Raw genomic sequence first — 27,698 nt, 5'->3', positions numbered from 1 at the left:
CTCACAAGTGCATGCATTTTGGTCTCTTTTCAACCCTCAAATAAATCTTTCAATGGCACATTGATTAGTTCTTAGCCAAAAATTCAACAAACCCAACTACCACTTCTGGTATGCCTATAAAATATGTCAGAATTATTCTTGGCATAATCCCAAATGGCTTCTTAATGACTTCTTCACTCTGTGTAGTTCACTCTGTGTCCCAGATGGAGCCATTTGGAATTCAGTTACCATTTATACACTGAATCGGTGTTAAAACCAGTTATAATTATCCACATAGTGATGTCCTTAACCTGTCATTAACCCTCCCAGTCTTTAAACCTTTACACCCAAATGTATACGCATAGCTACAGTCTTCCATCAGCCAGGGACGTTGTGCGGAAACAAGAAACTGCGCAAAAGAGACGCATGAAGTATGTTCACTGAATAGCACGAATCTCTCGGGTGCGTTTCGTTTACGCACCGCTTCCTTCCTTTCGCATTCCTCATACAAAAAAAGAGCACGCAGTAATTATGCGCTTTGTCTGCGCATAACTCTGCGCCGCTCGGACGCTCTCTAACGCGTTTGAGGAGCGCCTATTAAATGACGTCACAGCATCATGTCGACTGGCGTTGTGCGCCATCTTGACCAGAAATAAAAATCACGGGGGCAATTCTGCTTGCTCCGATTGTCGCGTCGAACCCAGTCTAATTGCGATTGACTCGCGCTGTGTTTCAGCTGCAGTGTAACGTGCTAGGACTCGGAGTAAGCGAGCTCGACGCCGGATTCTCCGTAGAAACGAAGCAATGGCAGGTGAGGCAGGATGGAGAGAGAGGGAAGGGGAGGGGGCGACTCTGTCCAGCACCGCGGCCTTCAGGTTTTTTTAAACCTTGCTATAGCTAACCGGTTAGCCTGAGAGCTAACTGTTTTGATTAAGCGTCAAATTAAACTGTGTAGCCGCGTTACCTTTTAGCCTTACGTGACATTTAAGTCGCCATTTTAGGAAATGAAGTTTTCCTAAGCGCTTGTTTTTCCCTCCGTTGTTCCTCCAAGGCTTTATATGTATGTAGCCAACTGACTGCAATGCTGTGTGTGTGTGTGTGTGTGTTTTTGCAGGGGTCGGCGGAGGGAACGACTTCCAGTGGTGTTTCTCGCAGGTGAAAGGAGCAGTCGATGAAGACGTGGCTGAAGGTAAAGCGCGCTCGACTTTTAGTAAAACATAATGTAGCTTGTTTGCTAACTAAGCTAGCTAGCTAGCTAGCTGTCGCCGCTTTAGCATGGGCTGAGTTAGCGTTAGCGTGTTAGGTTGACCTAGCAAAAGAACATCACTCTTTAACGTTACTCAAACACACACCTTAAACGTCTTCTTACTAATTGTCTAGCCTGTTAGCTAGGGTGTAGAAGTCGTTATTTCATACACGGTGTATGTCGTGCCCTTGGATAGTAAACAGAGAGCCATTTGGGATTTAGCTCTCATATGTTTTTAAGTGCCCCTAAACTCAAAATAGCTGTTTCTGATATTTTTGTACATGTCCTTTAATGTTATGGACACCAAAATTATGGTATATTTACTAAAAAGAACAAAGTCTTAGAGGTATGATTTAAATGTTATAGTTAGGGGCTTTGGGGAAAGCAAAAAAATGAATAAATCGATGACTCATCCTGTACTAGGTTTGTGTTCGTCCAATCAAATGCTCTCTAGAATATGTCCCGCCTTCTGGAGACAGGTCTTGTGCTATCCTAACAGCAAACATGGTTTGTTGGTACGATTTTTTTTGGCTGCGTGTTTTCCTGCACACACTTCCCTTTTCCACACGTCCTTTGGTTAAAACAATGGTTGGAGAGTTTTCGCTTCAAAGATGGTGGAGTTTGTGCAAGCTTTTGGTTAAAGATCTTACCTCTTCATGTTGCTGTTTGTGAATGTAAAAGGTCTGCAAAGTTTCAAAGATCTAAGTGCATGACAAATGGAGTTATCGTCTCCCAAAAGAAATAACCGATTCTGAACTGCCTGAAATGGGTAGTCAGTAATTCCAGCCTTGCTTCCTGCTCGAACCTGTGGTTTGTAACAGACTTGCATAACGCCCACCTATGGTCTTTATTGGCTGCCCGAGAACAGCATCTAATTTTACCCACCCTCAAACACTAGTTGTAGCTGCGGCCTGGAAGAGTTTGGTTCGTGTCGTCACCATGTTGAGGACACTGTTTTCTGCTCTGCGAAAGCAAATCCGATTTGCATGCACTTCCAAAGCATGAGGAAAAATTTAAAAATTCATTTTTATGATACCACAGCAGTTTAACTCCAACCTTTTGTTGTGTTCCTGTAAATTTACTGACACATCACTGTGTATAAAAGTGCTGAGGAAGCCTCCGGAGCTGAAATTCAGATATGGTAATGGGTGTTTCTTTTCCGACACGCACTGTAGACCCATCACAACAGACTGGCCATCTGACCGAGCAGAGTAGGCTCTCGGAAAGGAGGGGTTTAGAGAGACTGGATCCTTGATCGAACCGGTTCAGACACTGTGAGAAAAGAGATGCTACAATTAGGGCTGCAACTAACGATTATTTTCATAATTGATTAATTGGCTGACTATTTATTAAAGAAAGACAAGGCCTGTCCGTATGGGGGGAAAAATAACAGAGGAGCACCTCTGAAATAGGAAATTGTCCCAGGATCCTATGCAAACTTAATCCTGTCTGAATAGGTCTAATAGTTCAAATCAAACTGATCTGCTGTCATGCTCCCTGAATCCAGTTTATCCTTCTTCTATGAGGGTGAGGGGGTAAAATGTAAGCACAGTAGTATTGCTTTTAGCTAGACAGAAATTATTTGGCCTGTCATACCCAAAAAGTATAATGTATAAAAACGGCTGTGTGCTCTTCTTACCACTATACCTCTAGTTCTCTTTGCAGGACAGTCAATCCTCGCTGCCTGCATCTTCTCAACTCGTCTGTCCTTTGTTCTCTTATTTTTCTTTTTTTTTTCTTGTTTGTGTAAAAATAATAGTAAAATCTCACCATCACATGATGGACCGCTGATTTGAGGATGACTGAGGATCTCTCCAGGTGAACGGTTTAATGTAGTGTAGTTTCGTCTTTGAACGCTCATGTAGCATGTTCATCGCAACATCCACCAAACAACTGATCGCAAGTGATGTCATGTAGTGTGAGAAGTTTGGTGTGTCTGAGATTTTGAGTCATGTATTGTGCAGTCACCATAAGGAAGGATGCACAAGCTGTCACTGGAATTTGATTGTAAGGAAGATGTTCAGAGTAAACTGGTTAAACTTGTCCAGCCAGTCCACATAACATAATTCCAAGTTCAAGGCCTGCTAGTTAACACTAATGTTACAATGTGGACCGTTTTTAAAAGGGTGTATTCAATCCCAACCACTAAATATGGAACAGAAATTGATGCAATTTTGCTCTTATTATGCTTACTGGGTGTGCCGAGTACACCGTGCACTGACTCAAGTAGTGACTTGCATCCATAGGGCTGAGTTTAGATTCCAGGTGTCACCCTGCTCCCTCTATTAGTGTACTAACTGGTGTGCAGGTCATGGGTTTAACTTTCCTGGTAGTTGACTCATATTGGAATTAAATTGTCCAAATATTGCCTTAAGCCTGAATGACATAAGGGTGTCCTGTCCTGTTATAAGGGCTCGCTTTATTCTGTGTTTATTCCAACTCCTATAAACTTCAGAGTGCGTTATAGGTTCTCTGCATCCTCCAGGTCACGGGTTCTCAATCCTCTTGCAGTCCAGGACCTTTTTCAATGAAACTCGCTCACAAAGGGGGTTTTGGTGGCTTAGTGGTTAGCATGCTTGCTTCGCGCCTCCAGGGTTGGGGGGCCCGAATCCGCCTCCACTCTGTGTGCGTGCTTTTGGGGATTCCTCTGGGCACTCCGGTTTCTTCCCCCAATCCAAAGACATGCGTTGTAGGCATTGTTGATGTGCATTTCCAAATTGTGCCCAGAGTCCCCTGAGACAGGCTCCAGGCAGCCCGCGACCCTGTGAAGGATAAGAAAATGGATGGATAAGTTGATTTTGTGTTTGTAGTGGTTTTTGTTACCGAGCTTTAGATTCAACAGTTAAATTTAACTGACCAGGTAGGTTTATAAGGTTTAATAACTTTGATAATTGTTGAGCTGTAGCTCCTCTACCGGGAATGTATTATTTAAAAAAAAAAAAAAGAAGCAGATCATGTGACTAGGCTTGATGGACCCCTGGGGGTCTCCATTCCTCGAGACTATTTTCGTTTCGTTACTAACCCATTGCCGTGCCTTCTGGGATTTCGGGTGTGATCTCAGTAGTGTATCGCCCAGGATCATTAAATGGCGGCCTGTGAGTGAGTTTGTCCAGCCCTCACTGAACCTCCAACATTTAAATTATCAATACAGTCTTCAAGGGTTAGGTTTTGAGTTCTGACCTAATGAAAAGTATAACTACATATAGCCCATACTCTTTCATGCTGTAATGTGTGTGCATGCTTGACCTTGCAGAGGGGGGAACAAAACACATTCAGGATTTTGGGTGCTGTGGGGGAAAAAGTGATGCATGAGAACATGCGTTAGGAGGAATTGATACTGAAAATCTTAGGCATGTCTCTGTCGACTCTTTAAACAAGCTCTGTAAGGTTTAGTGTAAAATGTGTTGGGCTGCAGTGGCTTTTTAAAAAAACTAATTTTCCCAGTTTTATTATTGTTATTATTTTTCAAATTGGGATTGTTTTAATATAATTTCAGATGTATTTTTTCTGCATTACATCTGCTTTTTTTTGGCCACATTTATTCTGTGGTTGAATATCAGTTGATGTTCCCTACTCAGTGATATTTGCTCTGTGAGAATTTGACCCCATATTTCAGGTATTGTGACTTCTTTTATTTTAATATATTAGAAAAAGAAAACAATTACAAACTCTCTTTGGAAGCAGCAGCTTTGATGTTAAAACTATAAGATTTAAAAGGAAACCTAATAAGTGCTTTTAATATTAATTTATTAATATACTTATTTTCTCCAATCTGGTTTTAAGTAACTTTTGTAGACCTTAAATAAAACTCAAACATCATAAAATACAGTTGTTGGGGTTTAAAAAAATCAATTATATAGCGCCACAATACTGTTTTGCTAGCCGTTTTGTGATGTGTGTTGTAGAAATGTCTTGATTGTGTGATGGTGTGATATTTTTGTCATGTTGGTCAGCTGTACCCTAGTGTACCACTAGCTTCTGTGTTTGGACATGTGGTGAATGGCGGTCTCATCAACGCAAGTGATAATGATTTCCACGCTACACTAAATATAATAATTACACTACACTAATGTCTGACAGAGAGCTATGTGGATTTCCACCATTGATTTCTCCTTTGATTTGTATGACTGTTGTAAAATTCATTAATCATTTTTAACCTATTTAATAATTATATTAGCATGACCAATATTGTAAAAAAAAAAAAAAAAAAAAAGTGAAGGTAGCATTGATTAAAGCCGAATACTTTTCCTTCACGTTGTCTCCTCTGCTAATAGTCCATTTTCTATGGCGTGATGAGTTGGAGTGGCACCAGTTCACTCTTTGTGCTTTAACAGTGTGTAAAAATGCATTAGAGGCTTTTATAGTCATTTCAGTGGACCTTTGTTTTTGTGTGTGTTGGTATTGAATTTGCAAAGAAAAGCTTGAAGCATGCATTGTGTACAACTGTGAGGTGATTCACAAGAGATGCAGGGACAGTGACGTACTCCTAATGTCACCCAAAGGACTGAGACGAAAGCCAGTAACACCCTCTTACTCACTTTCAATAACTGCTTTATCCTGATCAGGGTCCCAGTGGATCCAGAGTCTATCCTGGTAACACTGGGCACAAGGCAGAACAGTTCACTATGGTGGGATGCCCGTTCATCGCAGGGAACATTCACATCTAGGGGCACTTTAGCATAGCCAATGGTCATACCTGAACGTTTTCGGACAGTGGGTGGAAACCGGAAAACCCGGATGAAGAAAACCCTGGGGGGGGGCAATTATACCCACTGTACCACTGCGCCACCCGAAAGCCAGTAACACCTCAGTTTAATTTTGACTGTTAACCAAAGGAAAACTGATCTGAGTATACAGAGCTCTCATGTTTTATTAGGCATCTGTTTATTCTTTATGTAATTATTATATAGGTTAATGATTTCACGCTGTTCGCGATGGTAGTGTCGGCTCTCTGCGCCTTGGTTTTGTTTTTTTGCAACCGCTGTGTGAAATTTCATCACATAATGTGTTTGCATTTTCATGCAAGTCAGGGGTGAAATGATGCTACATCTCTGTCTTGAAAATGAACAAAGTGGAAAGTAGAAGAGTTCAGGCACAGGAACTACAGCTTGTGTTTTTATACCCAGTAAAATTAGATTTATTTAATGAGGTTTTTTTTTGTAATATGATAACTTTTTAAGTTGTGTTGTCAGGTGTTTTATTTCCCACTTCCCTAGTTAATTAGGTGTAGATTAGGAGTAAAACGTCTGCGTGTGGTTTGTGCTGCTGCAGAATATTTAATTGCTTAAAAATGGAATGAAAGTGATGCTGTAGTGTGATGGATTACACTGTGAAGTAGTGTTATTTAAACAAGGAGTATATGAAAAGTTTTTTAATGACACAGGTTCTTAGAGCTTACTTTTTTTTTTAACCTAATAACTTAATTTTGCGGATTTTTTTCGTGTTATTTTGGAGATAAACTTCCATAGCATATAACCTGTATGTATAAACTTTACCTGTTTTGTACATGGGTAATTCGTGTAGTTGTATTAATTCCCTTTATACACACACAGAGTTGATGTAGGTGTGTTCACTTTCACTCAAATCTTGAACGTATTCAGCCTCACTCCAAAAACACCATGGTATGCACTAACTGTGATGGTTTATGTGCTACGATGGTGATGTACGTTTATTTGCACACAGCAGATATGCTATACAGCCAAATGATTGTCGACACTGCGTCACATCCATATGCGGTTCTTCCCCAAACTGTTACCACTAAGTAGTAAGCACACAGTTATATAGAATGTTTTTGTATGCTGTAGTATTACAGTTTCCCTTCACTGTAAATAAGAGGCCCAAACCTGTTCCAGCATGAATATGCCCCTGTGCCAAAGTGAGTTCAATGAAGACATGGTTTACCAAGTTTGAAGTAGAAGAACTTGAGTATTCCGCTTAGAGCCCTGACCTTAACCCCACTGAACACCTTTAGTCTGAACTGGAACGCCGACTGCACCCCAGGGCCTTACTAGTGCTCTTATGGATGAATTAGGACACATCCCCACAGCCAAGTTCCAAAATCTAGGGGAAAGCCTTCCCGAAAGAGTGGAGGTTATTATAACCGCAAAGGGAGAATAAATCTGGAATAGGTTGATCAAAACACACGCAGTCGTGATTTGTTTGGTGTCCACCTCTTTTTGGCCATATAGTGTGTGTGTTGTAGATTGTTTAACACAAAATCAGTATTTTTTTCTCTCTCTGCTGTGGAACAGTAGCAATCTGAGGTGTGGTGGCTGGATACCATTGCTCTAGGAAACCCACCCTGACAAAGTCGCAATAGGCAAATTTCTGAGAAATCCTACAGAGCAAAAAACAAACTCTTGGCTTGTTTGCCAAGCTGCTGTTGATTGTTTAAAGTCGGTGGGGTGTGTGTGCATCTCGAAACCCTCTTGACTGTTGTGGCTGAAAAAAACAAAAAACAATCGAGTCACAGTTTTCTCAGCGTTTCACGGTCACTTAATGTCACTCTGCTTTTTATACCTGTTTTTTCTTCTCATTCGCGAGATCATTTGCTTCAGACATCGCTATTGTGGTACTTTTTATGATGGCCTAGTGATTCACACGTTTACCTCGCGCCTCCAGGGTTGGCGGTTCGATTCTCACCTCCGCCTTGTGTGCCGGGAGTTTGAGTGTTCTCTTAAAGACATGTGATGGTGGCTGTTTTGGGTCTCTAAATTGTTTGTAGTGTGTGATTGTGCCCTTTGATGTGTTGCAACCCCGTCCAGGCTGTCCCCCGCCTTGTGCCCTGAGTACCTTGGATTAGGCTCCAGGCTCCCCGTGGCCCTGTATAGGATGAGCGGTACAGAAAGTGCATGGATGGATGGATTTTTATGGTGCACGATGTCTTACTATAGCATGATATTTTCTATCCCCAGTGGCAGCTCTAGAATTATAGCTTTGTAGTGTTTATCATGTCACTTAACCTCTGCTCTTTTTTGCTCTTTATCTAGTACTTATTGCACTTATCTTACAACTATTTTGATGATGTGTAGCTTTCGTCTGCATGCTTGTCTCTCATGCTTGGAAAAACAGAGGAACTGAGAGAAGGTTCCGTTGGCTTCCTGCCAGTCTTTCTTCAAGAGGTATTCCCAGCATTTTCCAGTTTCCTCTCTTTCATGTAGGGTTTGTTCTCCTGTATGTTAGATCAATGAAAGTGTGCGCAGCAGCTAGCCTTCATTTACCAAACCAACAGCATGAGGTAAAGCATGAGGTTCAGCAGTGTTTAAATGTTCTCTTGTGTCCTTATGAGATATTGAACCGTTCATATTGCCTTCTGAAGTGTTTGAATGGCTGGAAAATCATTAAAACAACAAACCTCGCTTCAAAATAGTATAGCTTGAATATTCATGGGTTGTTCTTCAAAAGACTGCAGCTTTCATACAAAATGAACCATTTCCCCTGAGGCGAATATTTTTACTCTCGGTTTTCTGCCAAAATGAAGAGCGTATCTAGGCCTGCACCAGCTGGTCCGAGCTGGGAGAAGAGCATACAGATGTACAGAACACTGGAGGAAACCATCTTCTGAGAACCAGCATACTGAATAGGAGGGTGCCAATAATGAAGTACACAGTATATGGTTTTTGTCTTGGGCATAATTTGGGCACATTTGAAGTTAACATTCTTCCTAAGCAAATGCTTTCCAATAGATTTGTTCATTGTAAGAGATAATTACAAGACTTCTTTATTTTTATTTATTTATTTATTTTAAATAAATGTTTTCCAATGTAAATTTACGCTTTGCTTTCTGAAGCTTTGTGTCATTTTATGTAAGGAGTCTCCAGTGTCAGTAAGTTTTCTGCCCAGAGAGAATCTTAATGACATGACAAACTGTCGTCTTAACTTTGTGAGGGACAGACGCAGAGGGAGACGAAGAGGGAGAGAGAGAGACAGCGAGAGATGCAGAGGGACAGAGAGAGACAGAGGGAGACGCAGAGGGAGAGACAGCGGGAGACGCAGCGAGAGGGGGAGAGACAGCGAGAGGGGGAGAGACAGCGGGAGACGCAGAGGGAGTGGGAGAGACCAAGGGAGTGGGAGAGACAGAGGGAGACTCGGCGAGAGACGCAGAGGGAGCGAGAGACGGAGAGGGAGGGACAGCGGGAGAGGGAGAGGGAGGGACAGCGGGAGACGCAGAGGGAGAGACAGCGGGAGACGCAGAGGGAGTGGGAGAGCCCGAGGGAGTGGGAGAGACAGAGGGAGACTCGGCGAGAGACGCAGAGGGAGCGAGAGACGGAGAGGGAGAGACAGCGAGAGGGGGAGAGACAGCGGGAGACGCAGAGGGAGTGGGAGAGCCCGAGGGAGTGGGAGAGACAGAGGGAGACTCGGCGAGAGACGCAGAGGGAGCGAGAGACGGAGAGGGAGGGACAGCGGGAGACGGAGAGGGAGGGACAGCGGCAGAGGGGGAGACGGCGAGAGAGGGAGAGACAGCGGGAGACGCAGAGGGAGTGGGGGAGACGGAGGGAGAGGGAGACTCGGCGAGAGACGCAGAGGGAGAGGGAAAGACAGCGGGAGATGCAGCGAGAGATGCAGAGGGAGAGACAGTGAGAAATGCAGGGAGAGACACAGAGGGAGAGACGGCGAGAGACACAGAGGGAGAGACGGCGAGAGACACAGAGGGAGAGACGGCGAGAGACACAGAGGGAGAGACGGAGAGAGAGACAGCGAGAGAGGGAGACACAGAGAGAGCCGGAGAGCGAGAGACAGCGAGAGACCCAGAGGGAGAGTCAGCGAGAGACCCAGAGGGAGAGACAGCGAGAGACAGAGAGGGAGACACAGAGACAGTGAGAGCCGGAGAGGGAGAGACGGTGAGAGCCGGAGAGAGAGAGACAGTGAGAGACACGGAGGGAGAGAGAGAGACAGTGAGAGACACGGAGGGAGAGAGAGAGACAGTGAGAGACACGGAGGGAGAGGGAGAGACAGCGAGGGAGGGAGAGGGAGAGACAGCGAGAGACGGAGAGGGAGAGACAGAGACAGTGAGAGACACGGAGGTAGAGACAGAGACAGTGAGAGAGACGGAGACAGCGAGAGACACGGAGGGAGAGACAGCGAGAGACGGAGAGGGAGAGACAGCGAGAGACACAGAGGGAGAGAGAGAGACAGCGAGAGACACAGAGGGAGCTGGTGAGGAAACAACTCTTTATTGCTCGTATTGATGTGATGGTGACAGAAGCAATGTTATTTCATGGAAGTTCCAAATCATTAAATGTAACTATAAATGGTTAAAAAGCAAGATTTTGTTCTTTAATAAATAATTGTATAATCGTGGGTAAGCTGCTGTGGTATCAGAGCAAGAAAATGCCTTGGGACATGTGGTTATTGGGAAAATAATGAATATCTGGATGGTAACAGTAACTCCACTTTCAGTCCGCGTCACCCCACCCCATCATTGACAGATTGGTACTGTATGTCTAGCCATGCCCCCTTCTTGTCCCTGCTTATAGCCACATGCGAGACGATCATCAATCAGAGAGTTAGAGGGCATGATCTGAAATGGTGTATTACACTCAAACAGAATCCTACTCTGTACCTGTGCTAGGAAGTCAATAACTTCCCTAAAACCTATGGGAGAGTTGATTTTCTGACATGTCCTTTAAACCGTCACTTATATTTTATTGTTCTGTGTTTTTTAAACTCTACCCGTGCTTTGTTTCAGTTTGGTTTCAGAGGGTGACTATAGACAAGAATGGTTTGTGTAGTGTGTGTGTGTGTGTGTGTGTGTGTGTGTGTATAATGGAATTTTTCTCAAAACATACTTTTATGGAAGATTAAATGCAGCATTATCTTCCCAGTAGATTGTCCATAGATATTACTGACATGGCCGATTCAGATGGGACTAAAGTCCCAGAGATACTCCAGTAATGATTACATTACCCCCACCTCTGCTTGTAAAACTCCTCCAGACCTAATAGGCCTTAAAACAGCAATATGTTAGTTAAGGGCAGTAGTTCTCTGTGAATTAAAGTAAAAACGCAACGTATGCCATGCCAAACATGACTAAAATATTTGAGATCATTTTTAATCACAAGTATGATGATATTCTTGGGAAATAATTACTGATGCTAGCATTTTTGTCTAACACATGACTGAGCCATGACTTGAAAGGCACTGTGTGTAATTGTTAGCTAATTAATAATACTTATTTCATTCTTAGATACAAGAGATGTCTTGAAAGCCAAGCATGTCTTGTGTAAACAAATGTCATGTTCAGCCCACAGGAACTGGTGACGTGTAATGGCATGGAAGTCTCTCCATAATGCACTGATGCCAAAATCTATTTTTGGTTGCCCAACACAAAGACAACATCATAGCAGTATTTCTTTTAATGCAGTACTGTGATATAAAACCTGCTAAGCTCTATGGAGTTAGTGTGATGTTAAAAGATTAAGAAATCTTCATGCGGACCCATCTCTCCATTTCCTTTTCTCCTGCCAAGTGCTTTGCTAACGGACTCGATGATGCTAGTCTGTTTCACTGTACTACACTGCAGATCTCTCTATAAGGATAAAAACACGAGGCTGTTGCTCTCTCATGCGGGGTTTCCTCTCGTCTCCCTCTCCTACCTGTCCAACATGGCTCAGCATCTCTGCTAGAGCTAGTGCTCCAGCTGCTTCTCCCAGGCACGTAAATCTTAAACCTTAATGCTCTGCTGATGTCTGCAGCCTTAAATGCAGCTATCATGGCCACTCGATGTGCTCCATCATGGGTATGTATTGCTTTCTCATCCTACTCTCGCGTCCTCCTAGCAGCATCCGACTCAGCCTGCATTTGAGTAGTGGTGTTTTTGTCTCCTTCTTGTGGGGCGCCAGAGAATGAGCTAATGTTCAACCTCTAATTTTATCTCCATGCAGGGATGAGTGATGCAATGCAACACTCAGTCGAGGTAGAGCTGAAATTAGTCTGCAGTTGTCTTTGCCTCAGCATTTTGGTCACCTTCAGACGATGTTGTTGTTGTTGTTGTTTTGTGTTGCTGTAATGTGAGAGTAATATCTTGAGCTCTGCACTTTTTTTTTTCTTTCCCTCCTCTATTCTGAGAAAAGTGCTGAAGTGGCACAAGAGGCTTGATCTGGGTTAGTTAATGACTACGCCGTGGTGTTAATTCGCTTAGTCATCAGATTAAACATTCTCATTGAGGAGTTACTACAGCGCCACTAGATCATTCCTGGGTCGCTCTCGGGGCTTTCTGGAGCAGTGGCGATGTTAACGGCCGATTTGTGAACCGTCTCGTCACAGTTTTGCAAGACAAGCGACAGCTGCAGGTACAACAGATATTTAATGGCATCTTCTCGCTCTTCAGTATGGGTATGTGTGTGATTCTGCTGCTTCTCGCACAGCCGTAACTCGCACTGTGATAATGCTGAGTCAGTGTTTTGCGAAGATGGATGGCTTGTGTAGAAGGCATAGCTTCACTGATTTTTCATCATCGTTGCTGTATTAGTGTAGAAATGTTATTCCTCAGCATTATTTGCTAATTGTGTATCGTTTAAGCATGAAAACTGATTGGAAAATGGATTAGCATTTTTTTAGTAGGCTGTTAGTTCATTCATTCATCAGTAATTACTTAATCCTGGTCAAGGGTCATGGTGGCTCCAGAGACTATCCCAGGAACACTAGGCACCAGGTTGGAGAATTCACATTGGTTTAGGTCACATTTACACGACAACAGTGTACTAAAAACGGAAGCGTTTTTCCTTTGCGTTTTTGACAAGTTTCGCATACAGACTACAGCGTTTTCAAAACGATCCCCGTTCACACGATTCTGCGAAAACGACTAAAAACACTGTATTATGCATGTCCGGCCAGTAGCTGGCATACGTGCCTGTGCACATAAGCATTCACGCCAACGTGCCCACTGTGTTGATCCGATCAAGACTGCCCTATAAACAAATGCAAGTAAAGCTGTATTTTTACAGCTTTGGTTCTGTATTTGTAAAAGCTGTGGTTTTTCTGGATAAAAAGCACAATAACATTTACATTTCTCAAACGATTTCAATGGTTTATGATCTACGTGGAGAACAAAGATTGTAATCACTCGGAAAAATATTCATTATTATGTGAAAACTCAGAAGCATAGATTTGGCATATTTTTCTTGGTTAATAAATGCTGAGACGTCCCTAATGTAATGTGCATGAAGATAGTGGTTTTTTTTTTTGTTTGTTTGTTTTTTTATTTTGGCTTTGTTTTTTTCATTGTGGAAATGGATTTTTGTCTTCAACCCCATCTTTTAGCTTTTCTTGTGCTCCAGGTCAGAATTCTGTTAAAGCTAGTTAATTTTTAAATACAGAAGAAATTCGAAATGGTACAAATGGACACTGGCAGTCTGCTTTCTATATTTCATTAGCAAGAAAACGATACAGATGTACTCCAAAACAGACAATTACAATGATGATTAAGATTTTGAATAGCCTTCGTCTGCGTAGATGTGGGTTAATAATTTGCCGTCTGTAATAAATGCATCTCCGCTGGTTGTAGTAGTGATGCAGTAAATCTACAATTTGCTGGAGATGCGTCAATAAGCTCAAAATCTTGAGCAGCACAAACAGTCCTGTAGTTCACAATTCTAGTTTTGAATGTCTGCCTGTAGACTGAACACATCGTTTTCACAAATTCCCGTTTTTGTACGTTTTCACGGATACGACAAGCATCGTTTTCAAAAGTTTGCGTTTTCAGGCCCGAAAATGCTGTTTTCATGTAAACAAACAGCCAAATCGCACAAGTTTTCCGTTTTTAGTTGAAAACGTTTTCGTGTAAATGGCCCCTTAAGCCTAAAATCTTAAGATTCCTGTAATCCTAGGCCAAAATCTGTGGTCTTTGATGGTTAGTTTGACGTGTTCCCCGACAGCCAATTAATATCCGTTGCGATCAAATTTGTGTCTGCTAATTGGGGTGCTTCTGTTAATCCCTTATATTTACACAATATATTGTGCAACTTTTAGGTTATGTGTGTATATGTACGTGCTGGGAGTGTGTCGTGAATGTTTTGAATGAATAAATAACAGATTTGACCAGATTGCTGCTTATACCTTATTTCCAATATAAATTAAGATACGCATTCATTAAACAATGTTGTTTTTTGCTTCAACAAATCTTTCTGTACATGACAAATCACTGACTACTCTCAGATGATCCTCACTGTATCGTTCACTTGGCGTTATTTGTTCTGTAAGTATGAATTATGATGGATAGCGTACATGTAGAAACATGTGAGAGTAGGGCTACAGCTAACGATTATTTTCATAATCCATTAGTAGGCTGAATAATTTTAATTAATTTTTTTAAATAATTCCCCCCCGATTAATCGGATTGTGGGGGCACACTTTCAGTACAATTTTTCTTCGTTTATTTAAAATAAAATCCACAAGCTGGGTGTTACAAATATAAACTTAAGACTAAAACTTTACACAACTGTTTGTCCAGTTATATACGACTGAAAAGAACGCAATACACACCAGAATATATATTTTTTTAGGACTGTAGTTTAATATATATAATACACACACACACCTTTTATTTTTTTTATGGATTCACAAACAGCACTGAATTCTACAGTCCTAGCAATCCCTGGTCGATTGGTAGAACATGTCATTCCCCAGGGATTGGTACAAATACCAGGTTCAATTACATTTTATTGTTGGTGTGACATTTAATTTGACTCTCTGAATTATCTTATTTTATCCATCAGTGCGAGACTTGAACTTGTCTACCACTCATAGGTTTTTGCAAATTATCATTTCATTTGTAAATAAATTTTAAATAAATCCATCCGTGAACGATCGTCAGCTCAGTTAACGTGATATTTGTGAATGCACGCGGATAACCAAATTGATCAATTTTAAAACATCTCATTTGAATATATTTTGATACATTTAACAAAAAATATTTAAACATTTAAAAAAAAAAAAAAAAAAAAACTTTCCTACTGACCCCCTGCAATTACACCACTGACTGCTGAACATTTAACATTGTTCTTAGTGTCTGTGGCTGCGTCCATGTTTGTTTTTGGCAGACATAAAAAAAAAAAAAACGTCAGGTCATAACAAAATCTTCACCGAATGTCAGCCCGACATTTGAGCTGTAGCCCATCTTTAGCAGTGTCAGTCTGATGTTGGTTAAAAAAAATACAGATATTGTGAGACTGCCACAAATCAGGAGAGAAAATCTTGTTTGAAGAATGTTTCTGCAGTCAGTGATCTTGCATGTTCCGTCAGTACAGATATCCGTGTTATATTTACTGAGCAGTGATGAGTATAAATTGAGGTGCTTCATGGAGAAGTTGGGATGTGTCTTGAACAGGTGAACATTAGGATTAATGTGCAAACCAGATATACCTGATTTAGTCTCCACTGTAGGTTCAAACGTTTTAAATCTTTTTAGCCTAGCTAATTAAGTTCCACACCATGAGACTGGGCAAGCCCACTCGAGCCACCACATGTTCAGTTTTACACCTGAACATCAGTATCATCGCTGGTGTAAATAATTAGGCTGAACTGTGTACCATATTCTTAGTACACAGCGTTAGTGTTTATTTTCTTTTTTATTCTGCAGTCCGGAAAAGATTTCTAGAAAACGTTGTATTTCCGCAGCCCTGTGCTGAGACTCTCTCAGATCTGACTGTTTTCATCAGCTCAAACAAACCACACACAGGACAAAAACACACCAGGGTTCAGTTAAAAGCATATTCATATGTGTAACACTCCGTACAGGAATTCAGAGGTTTTTTTTTTGCTTGATTTTGCTGCACCTCTTTTTCTTCTTTTTTTTTTTTCTTTCCCTCCTTCAAATTTTGCAGTGCAACTTGCTGTGTTTCTTGTGCTTTTTTGGGGGGGGGAGACTACTTGGAAATTGTAATTGCACAAGTAATCTTTAACAGTGATGTTTGTTGATTATATGAGACCTTTTAGCTGTACTCATGTTGAACGCACGTGAATCAAAGAGACTTTGGCTGAATGCGTGTTGTGATGTCGCATGAAACGCCTTGGCCCAAATCTGCTTTTAATTTGGAAAAATTGCAAGCTCCCCTGAATATTGCAGAGGTTGCTTGACTTTGCGTTAATTTCTGCGATTGTAAAATCCTGGCGGGATTGGTGTAAGCACTGTGTTAAATGTACATGTGAAGGGGAATGTGGATTCCTGGCATGTAGCTGCTTGTCTAAAGTAAGCACTGAGTTTAGGATTGAAACTCTTTCCCCTCCTGCTTTAATTGCAGATACATTTTGTGTGTGCATATATCATTTGAGAAAGAAAATACAGGATGTATTCCAGCACCGGTAGCTAAGGGTGGCAGCACTTGTGTTAATCGTGAGCTAAATTTAGAGAAGGCAGTTTCTCTTGTAATGTTCTTTTTGATGGATTGTTTCTCCAGGAACATTCCCGTTTATCCTACCTCCCTACCTTATTTGCATGTGCTACTTGGTTAGATAAGGATCTCGACACACAATACAGGATATAATTGTAGGTCTTATTGTGTTGCAAAAAAAAAACAGTTATGTTTGCCATATATGGCTGTAACCTTGTTAATTTTGCTAGTCAATCTAAGAGAAATATCATCTGGTGTGTATTAAAGCAGGAGTGACCTTCAGATGAACAAAATGTAACTTGTTTTCTTCTCTTCAGCAAACTGGATGATTTGCCAATGTTTTGTTGAGTTAACATTTGAGAACTGAGAAAGGTATTTTAAGTGCTCAGCTGTCATTGTCTAACCATGGGTACAACTGGGTATAACCGCAGCACTGACGGTAATACCAGCCGGCTTGTATAAATGTTCTTATTTTAAAATGTTATTTCTTTTGTCAATGAACTCAAAGGGAATTGTATGGCAGCTGTGCCACTTCAACAGGTTTTTAAAAAAAAAAAAAAAACGTGCGACGTTAAAGCAGTTGTACAGCATTTAGGAAGATGTCTCTGCGGTAGTTAACGTGTAATACATGACTCATGGCTTACATGTAGAATCTTCTGATGAACGTTTACCAGAAAACAATATTGTCTTTTCTCCTGGGTGACAGAATGGTTTACAGAGCAGTGGAAAGTCTGAGTCAAAGCTTGACTTTAAACTCTAGACTTTATTATTTAAACCTGCTCACTGACTATGTAACTAAAACTGATAGCCCTTGTATTTTGTGTTTGCTTTGCAGCGGACATTATCTCAACAGTTGAATTTAACTACTCGGGGGAATTACTAGCTACTGGGGATAAAGGAGGAAGAGTTGTCATATTTCAGAGGGAACAAGAGGTAAGCTATAGGAGTTAAAATATTCAGCATGGAAGAAAAACAATTTAAACCCCCCACCCCACCATTTTTAGAGTAAACAATGGTGCACTGACTTTCAGTTGCTGTCAAGTTGAGTACATGGGTTTTTTTTTTTTTTAATATATATTTTTTTTAATTGCGTGCTGAAATTGCATTTCTATAATTAGTAGGCAATCCATATTTTTTAGGAAGTGCTAATTGCTGTTGCTTCTCCCCTGCTAGAATTGACTGAGGTTGATCTCTTAACACTTAATTTTAAAAGCTGTTGTCTGCACCCCCCTCTCTTTTCCCATTTTCAGAGTAAAAACCGCACTCTCTCAAGAGGAGAGTACAACGTGTACAGCACTTTCCAGAGTCACGAACCTGAATTTGATTATTTGAAAAGTTTAGAAATTGAGGAGAAAATCAATAAAATCAGATGGCTACCACAACAGAATGCCGCTCACTTCCTGCTCTCCACAAACGGTACGTTTTTTTTTTTTTTTTACTGGTTTAAATGTTTCTTCGTCATTTATTGTTGCGCAAAGTCTATCATGGAAATTATTATTCACCACTTGTGAAGCATGTTGGACATCAGATTATCTTGGCATGAAGTTTGAACTGGTTTTGTTGGGGTTTTTTTGTTTTTAAATAACACTTCCCCCCCCCCCCCCCCCGTCCATCTTCCGAAAGACAAAACCATTAAGCTGTGGAAGATCAGTGAACGGGACAAACGAGCAGAAGGCTACAATCTGAAAGACGAAGACGGGCGTCTCAGAGATCCGTTCAGAATCACGACACTAAGGGCAAGTTCGATCTCCTTCAGTTTCAGCTATCTGTTTCCAGACTCTGTTTGAGAGAGACTTCTTTGTCGGAAGACAATAGGCAGTGCAAACCATTGCTGTTAAAATGTAAATTAGACCCAGACCTTTCATTTTTCTTTCTGTACATAAATCACAGATAATAGATTGCTGAAGAAGGTACAAAGTTTACTGAAAGAAAAAAAAAAAGTTTAAATAAATGTTAGCTTCTCAGATTGTTTCAAGTAGTTTTGGCTAAATATTGAAAAACGAATCAAACTTTGAGAGTCGTCCACTGAAGACCTTCACCATCAGTCACTTCCTGGTCATCTGACCTGGCTTTTTTTTTTCCTTCGCAAAGTTAAAGCCCCATTTTTCCAGTTACATAGGAAAATATTAGTTTTGTATGGTCACATCTATGATTGAACATCTTTGTAGTTTTTCTGACCAGTACGCTGTATTTTCCAGTCCAGTGTGGCATTAACTTGTGCTGCATCTCCACAGGAAAACATGTGCCATCATAAAATAATCAGTAATATATTAATATATCGGAGTAACTTTTGTATCTGCTGTTCTCCTGTGATGGATTTTCTCACTGGAGTTTTGCTCATATTCTTCCCTGCTTTTGTGTCCTGACAGGTACCGGTGTTGATGCCTATGGACCTGATGGTGGAGGCGAGCCCACGCAGAATATTCGCAAATGCACACACCTATCACATCAACTCCATTTCAGTAAATAGTGATCATGAAACATACCTTTCTGCAGATGACTTAAGAATAAACCTATGGCACTTAGAAATCACAGATAGAAGTTTTAGTATCCTTTTCACTTAGCGTGTTTCGCCATGTGATTCTTGAATGTGAATTTATTTTTACAACCAAATGCTCTTAATCAGTTTTGGGAAAAGGTGATCCTGATGTAATGAGTCTCTATTACGTTAGCTGTTTTTTTTTTTTTGCCGTTTTTTTCCTTTACTGCTGCCTTCCTTCAGATATTGTAGATATAAAGCCTGCCAACATGGAGGAGCTGACGGAGGTGATCACGGCTGCCGAGTGCCACCCTCACCAGTGCAACGTGTTCGTCTACAGCAGCAGCAAGGGAACCATTCGCCTGTGTGACATGCGGGCAGCAGCTCTTTGTGATAGACATAGCAAATGTGAGTAGCTCGTTATGTTATTTCTCTAGAGCCATGTAGTGGATTCAAGGATACACGATGGATATGTTGCACCTCATTTCAGATTAACACAGTGCTTTATTCTGCATGTAGCTGGATGCAAGTCATTTCTGCCACATATATTTTAAAATATAAAAAATACTGGCCTTATTTTAAAATGACGTCTGTTATCTTCATTCCAGAAAAAATAAACTTTACCTTCAAAGTCCTTAACCCTCTTACCCCTTAGTTCCTACAGCATTATGTCCCACAACCCTATATTCCCCAGAGAAACAGCACGCCAACCCTGTGTTCCCAGGCCAAAATTGGCCCCAAAATCAACATTTTAATTTGAACATTTTTAGGCCTTGAAACAACTTATAATAATGTATTTGTGTAATCAAATGAAGCAGTTCAGTGTTTTTACTCCACTCCGAGCACAATTCAAAACTAGAGAAATGACGAAAAACGCTCGCTAAAACCCTTATACTCATTTAGAAGTACCATATGAGCATCAGCGTGGTCAATGCATTTGAATAAATTCAAGTAAATAATAAATAAATGCATTTTAGCGCCAAAAGTCAAGTTTCTGGTGATAATCAGACCAGCAGGTAGTGTTTTCACGAATGCACAGAAATGGTCCCGTTATGACTCCAGACCCCTGCAGTGTCGGTCGTACTGGTTGATGCTGAAGATGAAGATGGATCAGGGTCTGAATCAGGAGAGTTTGCGTCTCTATTGGTTTCGGTTTCAACATCGCCTGAACTTTCACTGCTGTCACTATCTAGAATCCTCGCTCTCGCCTGTGTATGTTTTCTTTTTTTTTCACTGTTTTAGATGTACCTGTGTTCACTGTAGGTGTAATGTTAGCTGGAACACGATTAGCTTTTCGCTTTGGCATTTTTAGTTCACTTCTACTATTACACCAATATTCACGCTTGGATCGTCATTGTAATGCCGGCGTAATAACGTAATCACGTCGTGACGTCATCAACCTTCCGGGTTTAAAAAATAATTAAATAAGTAAGGAATCATAGCAGAGTAATGCCGGTATACCGGCCTTACGAGGATAACGTTTACACTGTAAAGCCGCTATATCGGCCTTACGGGTATTTGGCATAGACAACCAAGCCAGTATATCGTCCATACGGGAATAGATCAAAGACGGGCAAGCCGGTTTTTTGGCCATACGGGATAAGAGGGTTAAGGACAATGTGTCCTCTGGTACTGTCTACCCCTTTTTGGGTTGGAGTCCTCAGAGGGACTTTAAAGGCCATGGCCCAGTTAGTGTAGTTTTGAAGTGATATATTTTTTTTCTCCTCTGTTTAATGTCAGCAAGTCTGTTGCATAATCACTAGCTCACATAACTTCATCTGTTATGTTTACTGTGGGTTAGTGAAACACACGCTTATTTCTGTAGCCTTAGATTCAGTATATAGCCATTCCAAAAGTTGGTGTATTGATTTTCACCTGTGTTTTTATATATATATATTTTGAAGCATCAATGCGTTAAAATTAATTTTAAAACATAAACTATTGGACAATATTCTGTCCTTAAAGTAAGAGAACTTTTCTGGATTTTATCTGAATACTTGTGGACATGTAAGGCTACAAAAAGTAGCTGCCAGACTCTGCTGTCAATTACTGAAGGCCTGAGCTAATGCTACACCTTGGCAAACAATTCTCAACAGGTCAAGAATAAATGTATGTAAACATGTATGTAAACACCTTTTATTGTAGACGTACAACTAGACTCCGTGTGCAGTGATGTTGCATATTAATACACTAAAACAAAAGATAAAGCTGGCCAACTGTGTCTGATTTCGTCACTGGAAACGTACAACCCTTTGGCATGTTTTTGAGGAACAGGGAGTCACCTGCTTTGTCCTAGTTTTAGCCGGAATATATGCTGCCTTGTTGTTCAAACATGACTAATGTTGTCTTGCAAAACACAGACAAAAGCTCTCAACTTGGTGGGGGGAATAAAGGGACCGTCATTCTCACTACAGACTTCTCATGTTTGCAGATTGTGACTGAGAAGGCACATACAGTTGATTTAAAATTTTGAGAGGAATTATTGTGTTACAGACTGCTAGAATTGGATGCAGTTACAAAAGGGACAAGGTTTATACAAGCCAACACATGACACACAATGACAGAAACTGATAATAATTCGAGGGAAAATGACTAATTATTGATTCATGATAAATGTGTCAATGCCAGTCAAGCCTACAGTGCTGTGAAAAAGTATTTGCAATGTTATGATTTCCTTCCGTTTGTGTGTGTATCATACTAAATAGCTTATTTTTTTCTTTCTCTCCCTTTTAATATATACATTTACAGCATTTGACAAACTCCCTTATCTAGAGAGACTTGCATTTCTCATTTATATATCTGAGCAGTTGAAGGTTAAGGGCCTTGCTGAAGGGCCCAACAGTGGCAGCTTGGCGGTGCTGGGGTTTGACCTTGCGATGACCTTCTGATCAGTAGCCTAACGTCTTAACCGCTTAGCTACCACTGCTCTACCACTGCTTTAGATCTTTTAGCTCACTGTTTTAAATACAACGTAAAACAAAGGCAACCCGAGTATGTATTTATTTATTTATTTTATTGAAGCAAAAATTTATCCAACACCTATCACCAATGTGAGAAACTAATTGCCCCCTTAATATATCTAAATTGTATATTAGATGATGATTGGGAGATTGATGGATTGATACTTATGTATATAGTAAATATGTATATATGTAAATAAAATTGTACATACAAATGTATTTATAATATAGTCTGGCTAACATCTTTACTTTCTCTCAGAATGTTTAAAACAAGATGACGTTCTAAATGGTGGCTTTGCTCGAGACTTCACTTCGCTCTGCTTCATTAGTATGTCCACATACCCGTGTTCCTCCTAATTCAGAAATTATCGTCTGTAATCTGTGCAGATCAGTTATTCCACTCCATAAGCCAGGATTCAGAACAAGTAGCTGGAATAGTTACAGCTTTCATCACCATGAAGTGCATTTAGTTTAAACACTAGTCAATAAGGCAACTATTTAAATAAATAAATAAATAAATAAATAGTCCGGACACCAAAATCTTGTCTAAGGTGCCTGGCTAATGATTTGTCCACACATGCTATGATAAATGGTCATGTTTTCCACTGATAAGTGTTAAATAAGTAGCTCTTTATAACCTGGTATTTATATACAGTGGGCCACCTCTGTAAACAGGAAACCATATAGCAACCAACCTGGCTGCTAAGTGTCACATTACTCTGCAAGAGATATAACCTTAAACTAACATTTAATGACCTTTTAGTGAACTATTTGCAGTGGGGTGCCATAGTTTATTGGTGAGAATTGTAACAGCGTTCAACAATGCTGATATTGGTAGTAACTGGTTTGGGAGCTAGTCAGCTAATTAACAGTCCTTCCTGAGAGGCGAGTGTTGGAGCTGGGAAAACACTCAAAATGTGCAGGACAGTGGGTGCTCCAGCACCAGAGTTTGCAACCTGTCCTATAACACACTAAAAGCTAGGGTAGATCTTTTTCATGTATACGAGTCCCAGTTATTTTCTACAAAAAAAATAATGCAATATCAACCAGACTGAAAGCTAAACGGTTTCCTTTGCACGATTGTGTAAAATGTGAGGCATACAGCTTTGCAAGTGGTGCCAAGACATGTATTGTACTCCTCATGAGAACTGCTCTGACTATAGTTTTCTACTACCGGATTTTGTAAGGTCTTTTAACGTTTTCATTTCCCACACTGCAGTGTGGCTACAGACATGCACATACATGTTCGCTGTTCATTTCCTAACCAGTAAGTTTCACATGCAGTAAACTCTGACCGAGAAAATGCAAAGAGAGCCAAAAGTGGCTTGGTGTCTGTGTATATGGAACCAAAACCTTGTTCGATCATTTATTTCCAGGTTGAAAGTAAGCGTAGCTTTGACGTGTCTGCTAACACTAGTTGCTGATCTACAACAGCAAGCAGAAGTACACATGTTAAAATTAAAACCGGTAGTAGACAGAACTTGAGTCAATGTGTCCACATAGACATAAATAAACACTCCAAACATTTCCAAACTATTAAGTTTCCCCCTTTTTTTTTATTTACAGTTCAGCTTTATCTTCTTTTTTTTTTTCCACCACAGTTTTTGAAGAACCAGAAGATCCGAGCAGCCGGTCGTTTTTTTCAGAAATCATCTCATCTATATCTGACGTCAAGTTCAGCCACAGCGGTCGATACATGATGACTCGAGACTATCTCTCTGTGAAGGTGTGGGACCTAAACATGGAAAACCGGCCAGTAGAGACCTACCAGGTACTGCCCTGAGTCAACTTAATGCTTAGGAGAGCTAGTCTGCCTCCGTGTTTGCTTCACAAACTCGTTTTTTTGGTTTTGTGAGTTAAAATGAAAGAGTACTTTTGATGACTTTGGTTGTACTCACTCCTCCTTTCAGTAGTCACCGACTCATTAGCACAGAAGTCCGCAATCAAACTAACGAGATATAGGCATATATAGCGATATATAGGCAATATCAGACTTCTAGCACTCACCAAGACAGTTTGTTCTGACTTGGACTCAACAGACTAAACAAAACAGTTGTAAGCATTTGTATTAATCATTTCTCATTTAATCACCATCTAGGCATGTTATGGGCATCTGTCATTTTGTTGGATGCTAATTAAAGTAAAGACTGAGCAGTTTGACGTGCACGTCTGTGTATTTACAGACTTTCACAGACTGTTTGAATGTTCTTGGCACTGGAAGTGTGAGTATCACACTTTTTACATATGCAGTGGTGCTTGAAAGTTTGTGAACTCCTTAGATTTTTCTGTATATCTGCACAAATATGACCTTAACACATCAGATTTTTTCCCACAAGTCCTAAAAGTGGACAAACAGAACCCAATTAAGGAAAATGATCCAACTGGGGTCTTTTTGTCTACTTTTAGGACGTTTGTGACAATCTGATGGTGTTAGGTCATATTTGTGCAGATATACAGAAAAATCTAAAGGGTTCATAAACTTTCAAGCACCACTGCATATGTAAAAAGTGTGATACTCGCACACGTGCACTTCAACAAACTGCTCAGTCTTTACATTAAAAAAAAAAGTTATTGCATTCATTTCATATATTTCTAGGCATTTTCTCTGGCATTTTTAGTGGTATGTATGTATTCTAAAGAGTTCACAAACCTTCAAGCACCACTGTTTGTAGCTGGAGCATGCTATCCAAAGTCCTAGTTCCTTTTGTTTTCTTTCTGTTTAATCTTTTGTTTTTGACGATTGATCGTCTTCAGGGATGACGTTGTTAGAGCTGTGGCCTTCCTTTTGAAGGCGAAGGAATATAAGGGTATCAGCTGAGACATTTCTTTGCAAACCTTACATATTCTGAAAATATTTGTGTCCCTTTAGCCATGTAGTCCACCACTAATTCGTTCATTCGTTTTTAAACGTCAAGGGAACAAAATTTTTGTTAATATTTGCCTGAAGTATTCTACCGAATAATGGGACGTATTTTGGCCTTTAAACCAGCGTCGCGAAACTCATAATGCTGTAGTACTGCTTGCTTTGACTTGCTACTAGACATGCGTATCAGTGTTACGAGACATGACGTGACCATCCTCCTGTGAAATTTGTGCCATTATATTTACAGGTACATGAATACCTACGTAGCAAGCTGTGCTCATTGTATGAGAACGACTGCATTTTTGACAAGTTCGAGTGCTGCTGGAATGGATCTGACAGGTACGGAAACTGTTATGCTATATTCCAAATGTTGTCACTTAATGTCTGCTGATGATTTAGAGTACCTAACCTATAGGTGTCATATATTAAATGATGCATAATATTAATGTAAACGAGTCCTGCGTCTCTTTTCTCTTTTCACAGTGCCATCATGACAGGCTCGTACAACAACTTCTTCAGAATGTTCGACAGAAACACGCGGCGTGACCTCACACTGGAGGCGTCGCGTGAGAACAGCAAACCACGGGCCATGCTCAAACCGCGCCGAGTGTGCACTGGTGGCAAGAGGAAGAAGGACGAAATCAGCGTGGACAGCCTGGACTTCAACAAGAAGATCCTGCACACGGCTTGGCATCCTAAAGAGAATGTCATAGCCGTGGCCGCCACCAACAATCTGTATATATTCCAGGACAAAATAAACTAATGAGTGAGTATGGGGGATGGGAAACGTGAGCGAGAGAATCTAAATAAATATTCCCTACATTATTTCCCCCGGCACAGAACGGAGGACGCGCAAAAAAATCTTGAACTTTCCATAGTCTAGTTCTTAAAGTCAGTAAGAGAAGCTACAGCCTTGTTGCTCCTCCCAGTGCAAGATTGACCCACTCATTGAATTTACACAGGGAAATTTTACCGAACACCCTCCAAAACCCTACCCATCTAAAAACCAGGAGAAGGCCAACACTCATCCTCAGCACCACCGAGCAGAAATAACAAAACGCAGAGGCCAAATCGACTTTTCAGCAGTCACAAGCGTGTTTTTTTTTTTTTTCGTTTTTTTTCTTCTTTCTTTTTTTTTTCTTCCTCTCATTCTAGTCTGAGCCTTCATTTGTTCTATTTTTCAACCCAGATTGTGGAGCACACCGAGAGGACAGTGCAAATCCATCACAGTCAGAACCGCACATATGTCTCTGTCGCCTGGAAATCTCCAGAAACATGACATTTTTGCTTGTTGATGTCCGTCATCATTCCTCCCCCTGGCCTTAATCACAGGCCTAGGTGTTTTTATCTTTTAAGCACTTAATACAGGTCTCCCTATTGGTCAGTGGACAAATTTTTTTTTTTTTTTTTTTGGTTATCTCCATAGTAACATCTACTCACTGACTGTCTATATATAAATGCACCAACTGGTGTCAAACCACTTAATAAAAGTAACAAAACTACAAAGAGAAAGCGTTTTTTACATTATGAGCAGGTATGTATGGGGTTTTTATGTTCTGTGTTTGCATGTTATGTGGATTCGGAGCACCAGTGATGAAATGTGAAGTCATCCTGCTGATCTCTAGCCAGCTGCTAAAAGGTGAAGTTCACCTGCACATCAGTTTTTCTGCAGCGTTGTTAGTCATTCCTTTTTAAATTAGTTGTTCACTGTTTCAGTATAACTTTTTGTTGGAAATTACAACAACTTTCTTTGCAGTCAGGATGTAGGGGGGGAACCTACTTAACTTGATTGACAAAATCCCGATCTCCAGGTGGAAACGCATCAGTAAGCAGCTGGTTAGAAAGCGATATTCAGTATAGGACTACTTGAAGCTGCAGTTGCACTGTACAACGAAGGACATTCGGCCATTTTAACTGTCAGTATTGCTGTTTGCTCTCCGAACGTCCGGCTTTGTCAAATATGACTCTAAAGTTGTGGGTTGTTTGTTTTTGGGTCGTTTTTTTTTTTTTTTTTTTTTATATATATATATACATAAAAGGGACACTGCAGCCTTAAATCTCTGTATGATTATAGAGGGGAATCCCATAATGATTCTCCATAGTAACCATAAATATTAAATGGTCTCATTAATACCACTCCCCACCTTTACCCAGGATATTTTCCCCATTCAAATACACCTACCCCACCTCAACGCATTGTCACTCCATCCTCCTGTATGTTTGCTGCTACAGTACATGTGGCTTCGTGTCTGGACACTAGTGACAACAACTTATGAGAAATAAAGTATACTTTCTGGAATCTGGTCCATCGAAGCAGAATCTAGTGCCTGGGAAGAAGGAAAAAAAAAAAACCCTAGCTTTTCCTCCAGTCAGTAAAACATTTAGTGGCCCATGTGCTGATCTTGGTATTCATGCACAAATGTGACGTAAACAGAAAAATGTAATATTTGTGCATTTAATCTTTTAGCCAGCTCATGTCAGGACATGGGATTATAACCGAGACGAGCTTCACGGTTTGCACGCTGCTCGATTTCCCCAGGCGGCGTTTAAAACATGTGATCAGACGTCACAAAAACAACTTGACGATTCAAGGACAAAGTTGTACAGTTGATTTGTTCCCAAATTTATAGTCACAGACAGGTCAAAGGGCATCTTCTCTCTGGCCTTGTTCCTTGTTAAATAATGATGCTAACATTGTGGAAGTGTACACTTGTTTGATTATTTTTGACCAAAGTTAAATAAATTTTAATTGTGTTTACCTGAGTATGGGACACTGCTCGACACTTATTTCACCTGTCTTAAAGGCTAACTTTTATTTATTTATTTATTTATTTTTATTATA

The 27,698-nt window shown here is 40.6% G+C and overlaps 1 protein-coding gene across 2 annotated transcripts; it reads left to right on the top strand.

Annotated features, from left to right (window-relative positions):
• Positions 1–587: 587 nt before the first annotated feature.
• Positions 588–27,619, top strand: ppp2r2d (protein phosphatase 2, regulatory subunit B, delta). Of its 2 annotated transcripts, none has more exons than XM_053639467.1 (10): positions 588–790; positions 1,094–1,168; positions 17,390–17,487; positions 17,805–17,970; positions 18,178–18,290; positions 18,924–19,101; positions 19,277–19,441; positions 23,595–23,764; positions 25,104–25,195; positions 25,340–27,619. In XM_053639467.1, the coding sequence occupies exons 1-10, from the start codon at positions 784–786 to the stop codon at positions 25,617–25,619; spliced, it is 1,344 nt and encodes a 447-aa protein (XP_053495442.1). In that variant the 5' UTR covers positions 588–783; the 3' UTR covers positions 25,620–27,619. The 2 variants fall into 2 exon arrangements, with proteins under 2 accessions (XP_053495442.1, XP_053495441.1); XM_053639466.1 differs by lacking the exons at positions 588–790; positions 1,094–1,168 and adding an exon at positions 10,248–10,381 and having other exon boundaries at positions 25,340–25,622; positions 26,046–27,619.
• Positions 27,620–27,698: the final 79 nt, after the last annotated feature.

This window comes from Ictalurus furcatus, chromosome 13 (genome assembly GCF_023375685.1).
Source record: "Ictalurus furcatus strain D&B chromosome 13, Billie_1.0, whole genome shotgun sequence".
Lineage (NCBI taxonomy): Eukaryota > Metazoa > Chordata > Actinopteri > Siluriformes > Ictaluridae > Ictalurus > Ictalurus furcatus.
Note: the sequence above shows the minus strand (reverse complement) of the source record. Positions and strands in the feature narration are given on the sequence as shown.

Coding starts and splice junctions, on each gene's coding strand:
- ppp2r2d (XM_053639467.1), top strand. Junction 17,488..17,804: donor TATTTCAGAGGGAACAAGAG/GTAAGCTATAGG, acceptor TCCCATTTTCAG/AGTAAAAACCGCACTCTCTC. Junction 18,291..18,923: donor TCAGAATCACGACACTAAGG/GCAAGTTCGATC, acceptor GTGTCCTGACAG/GTACCGGTGTTGATGCCTAT.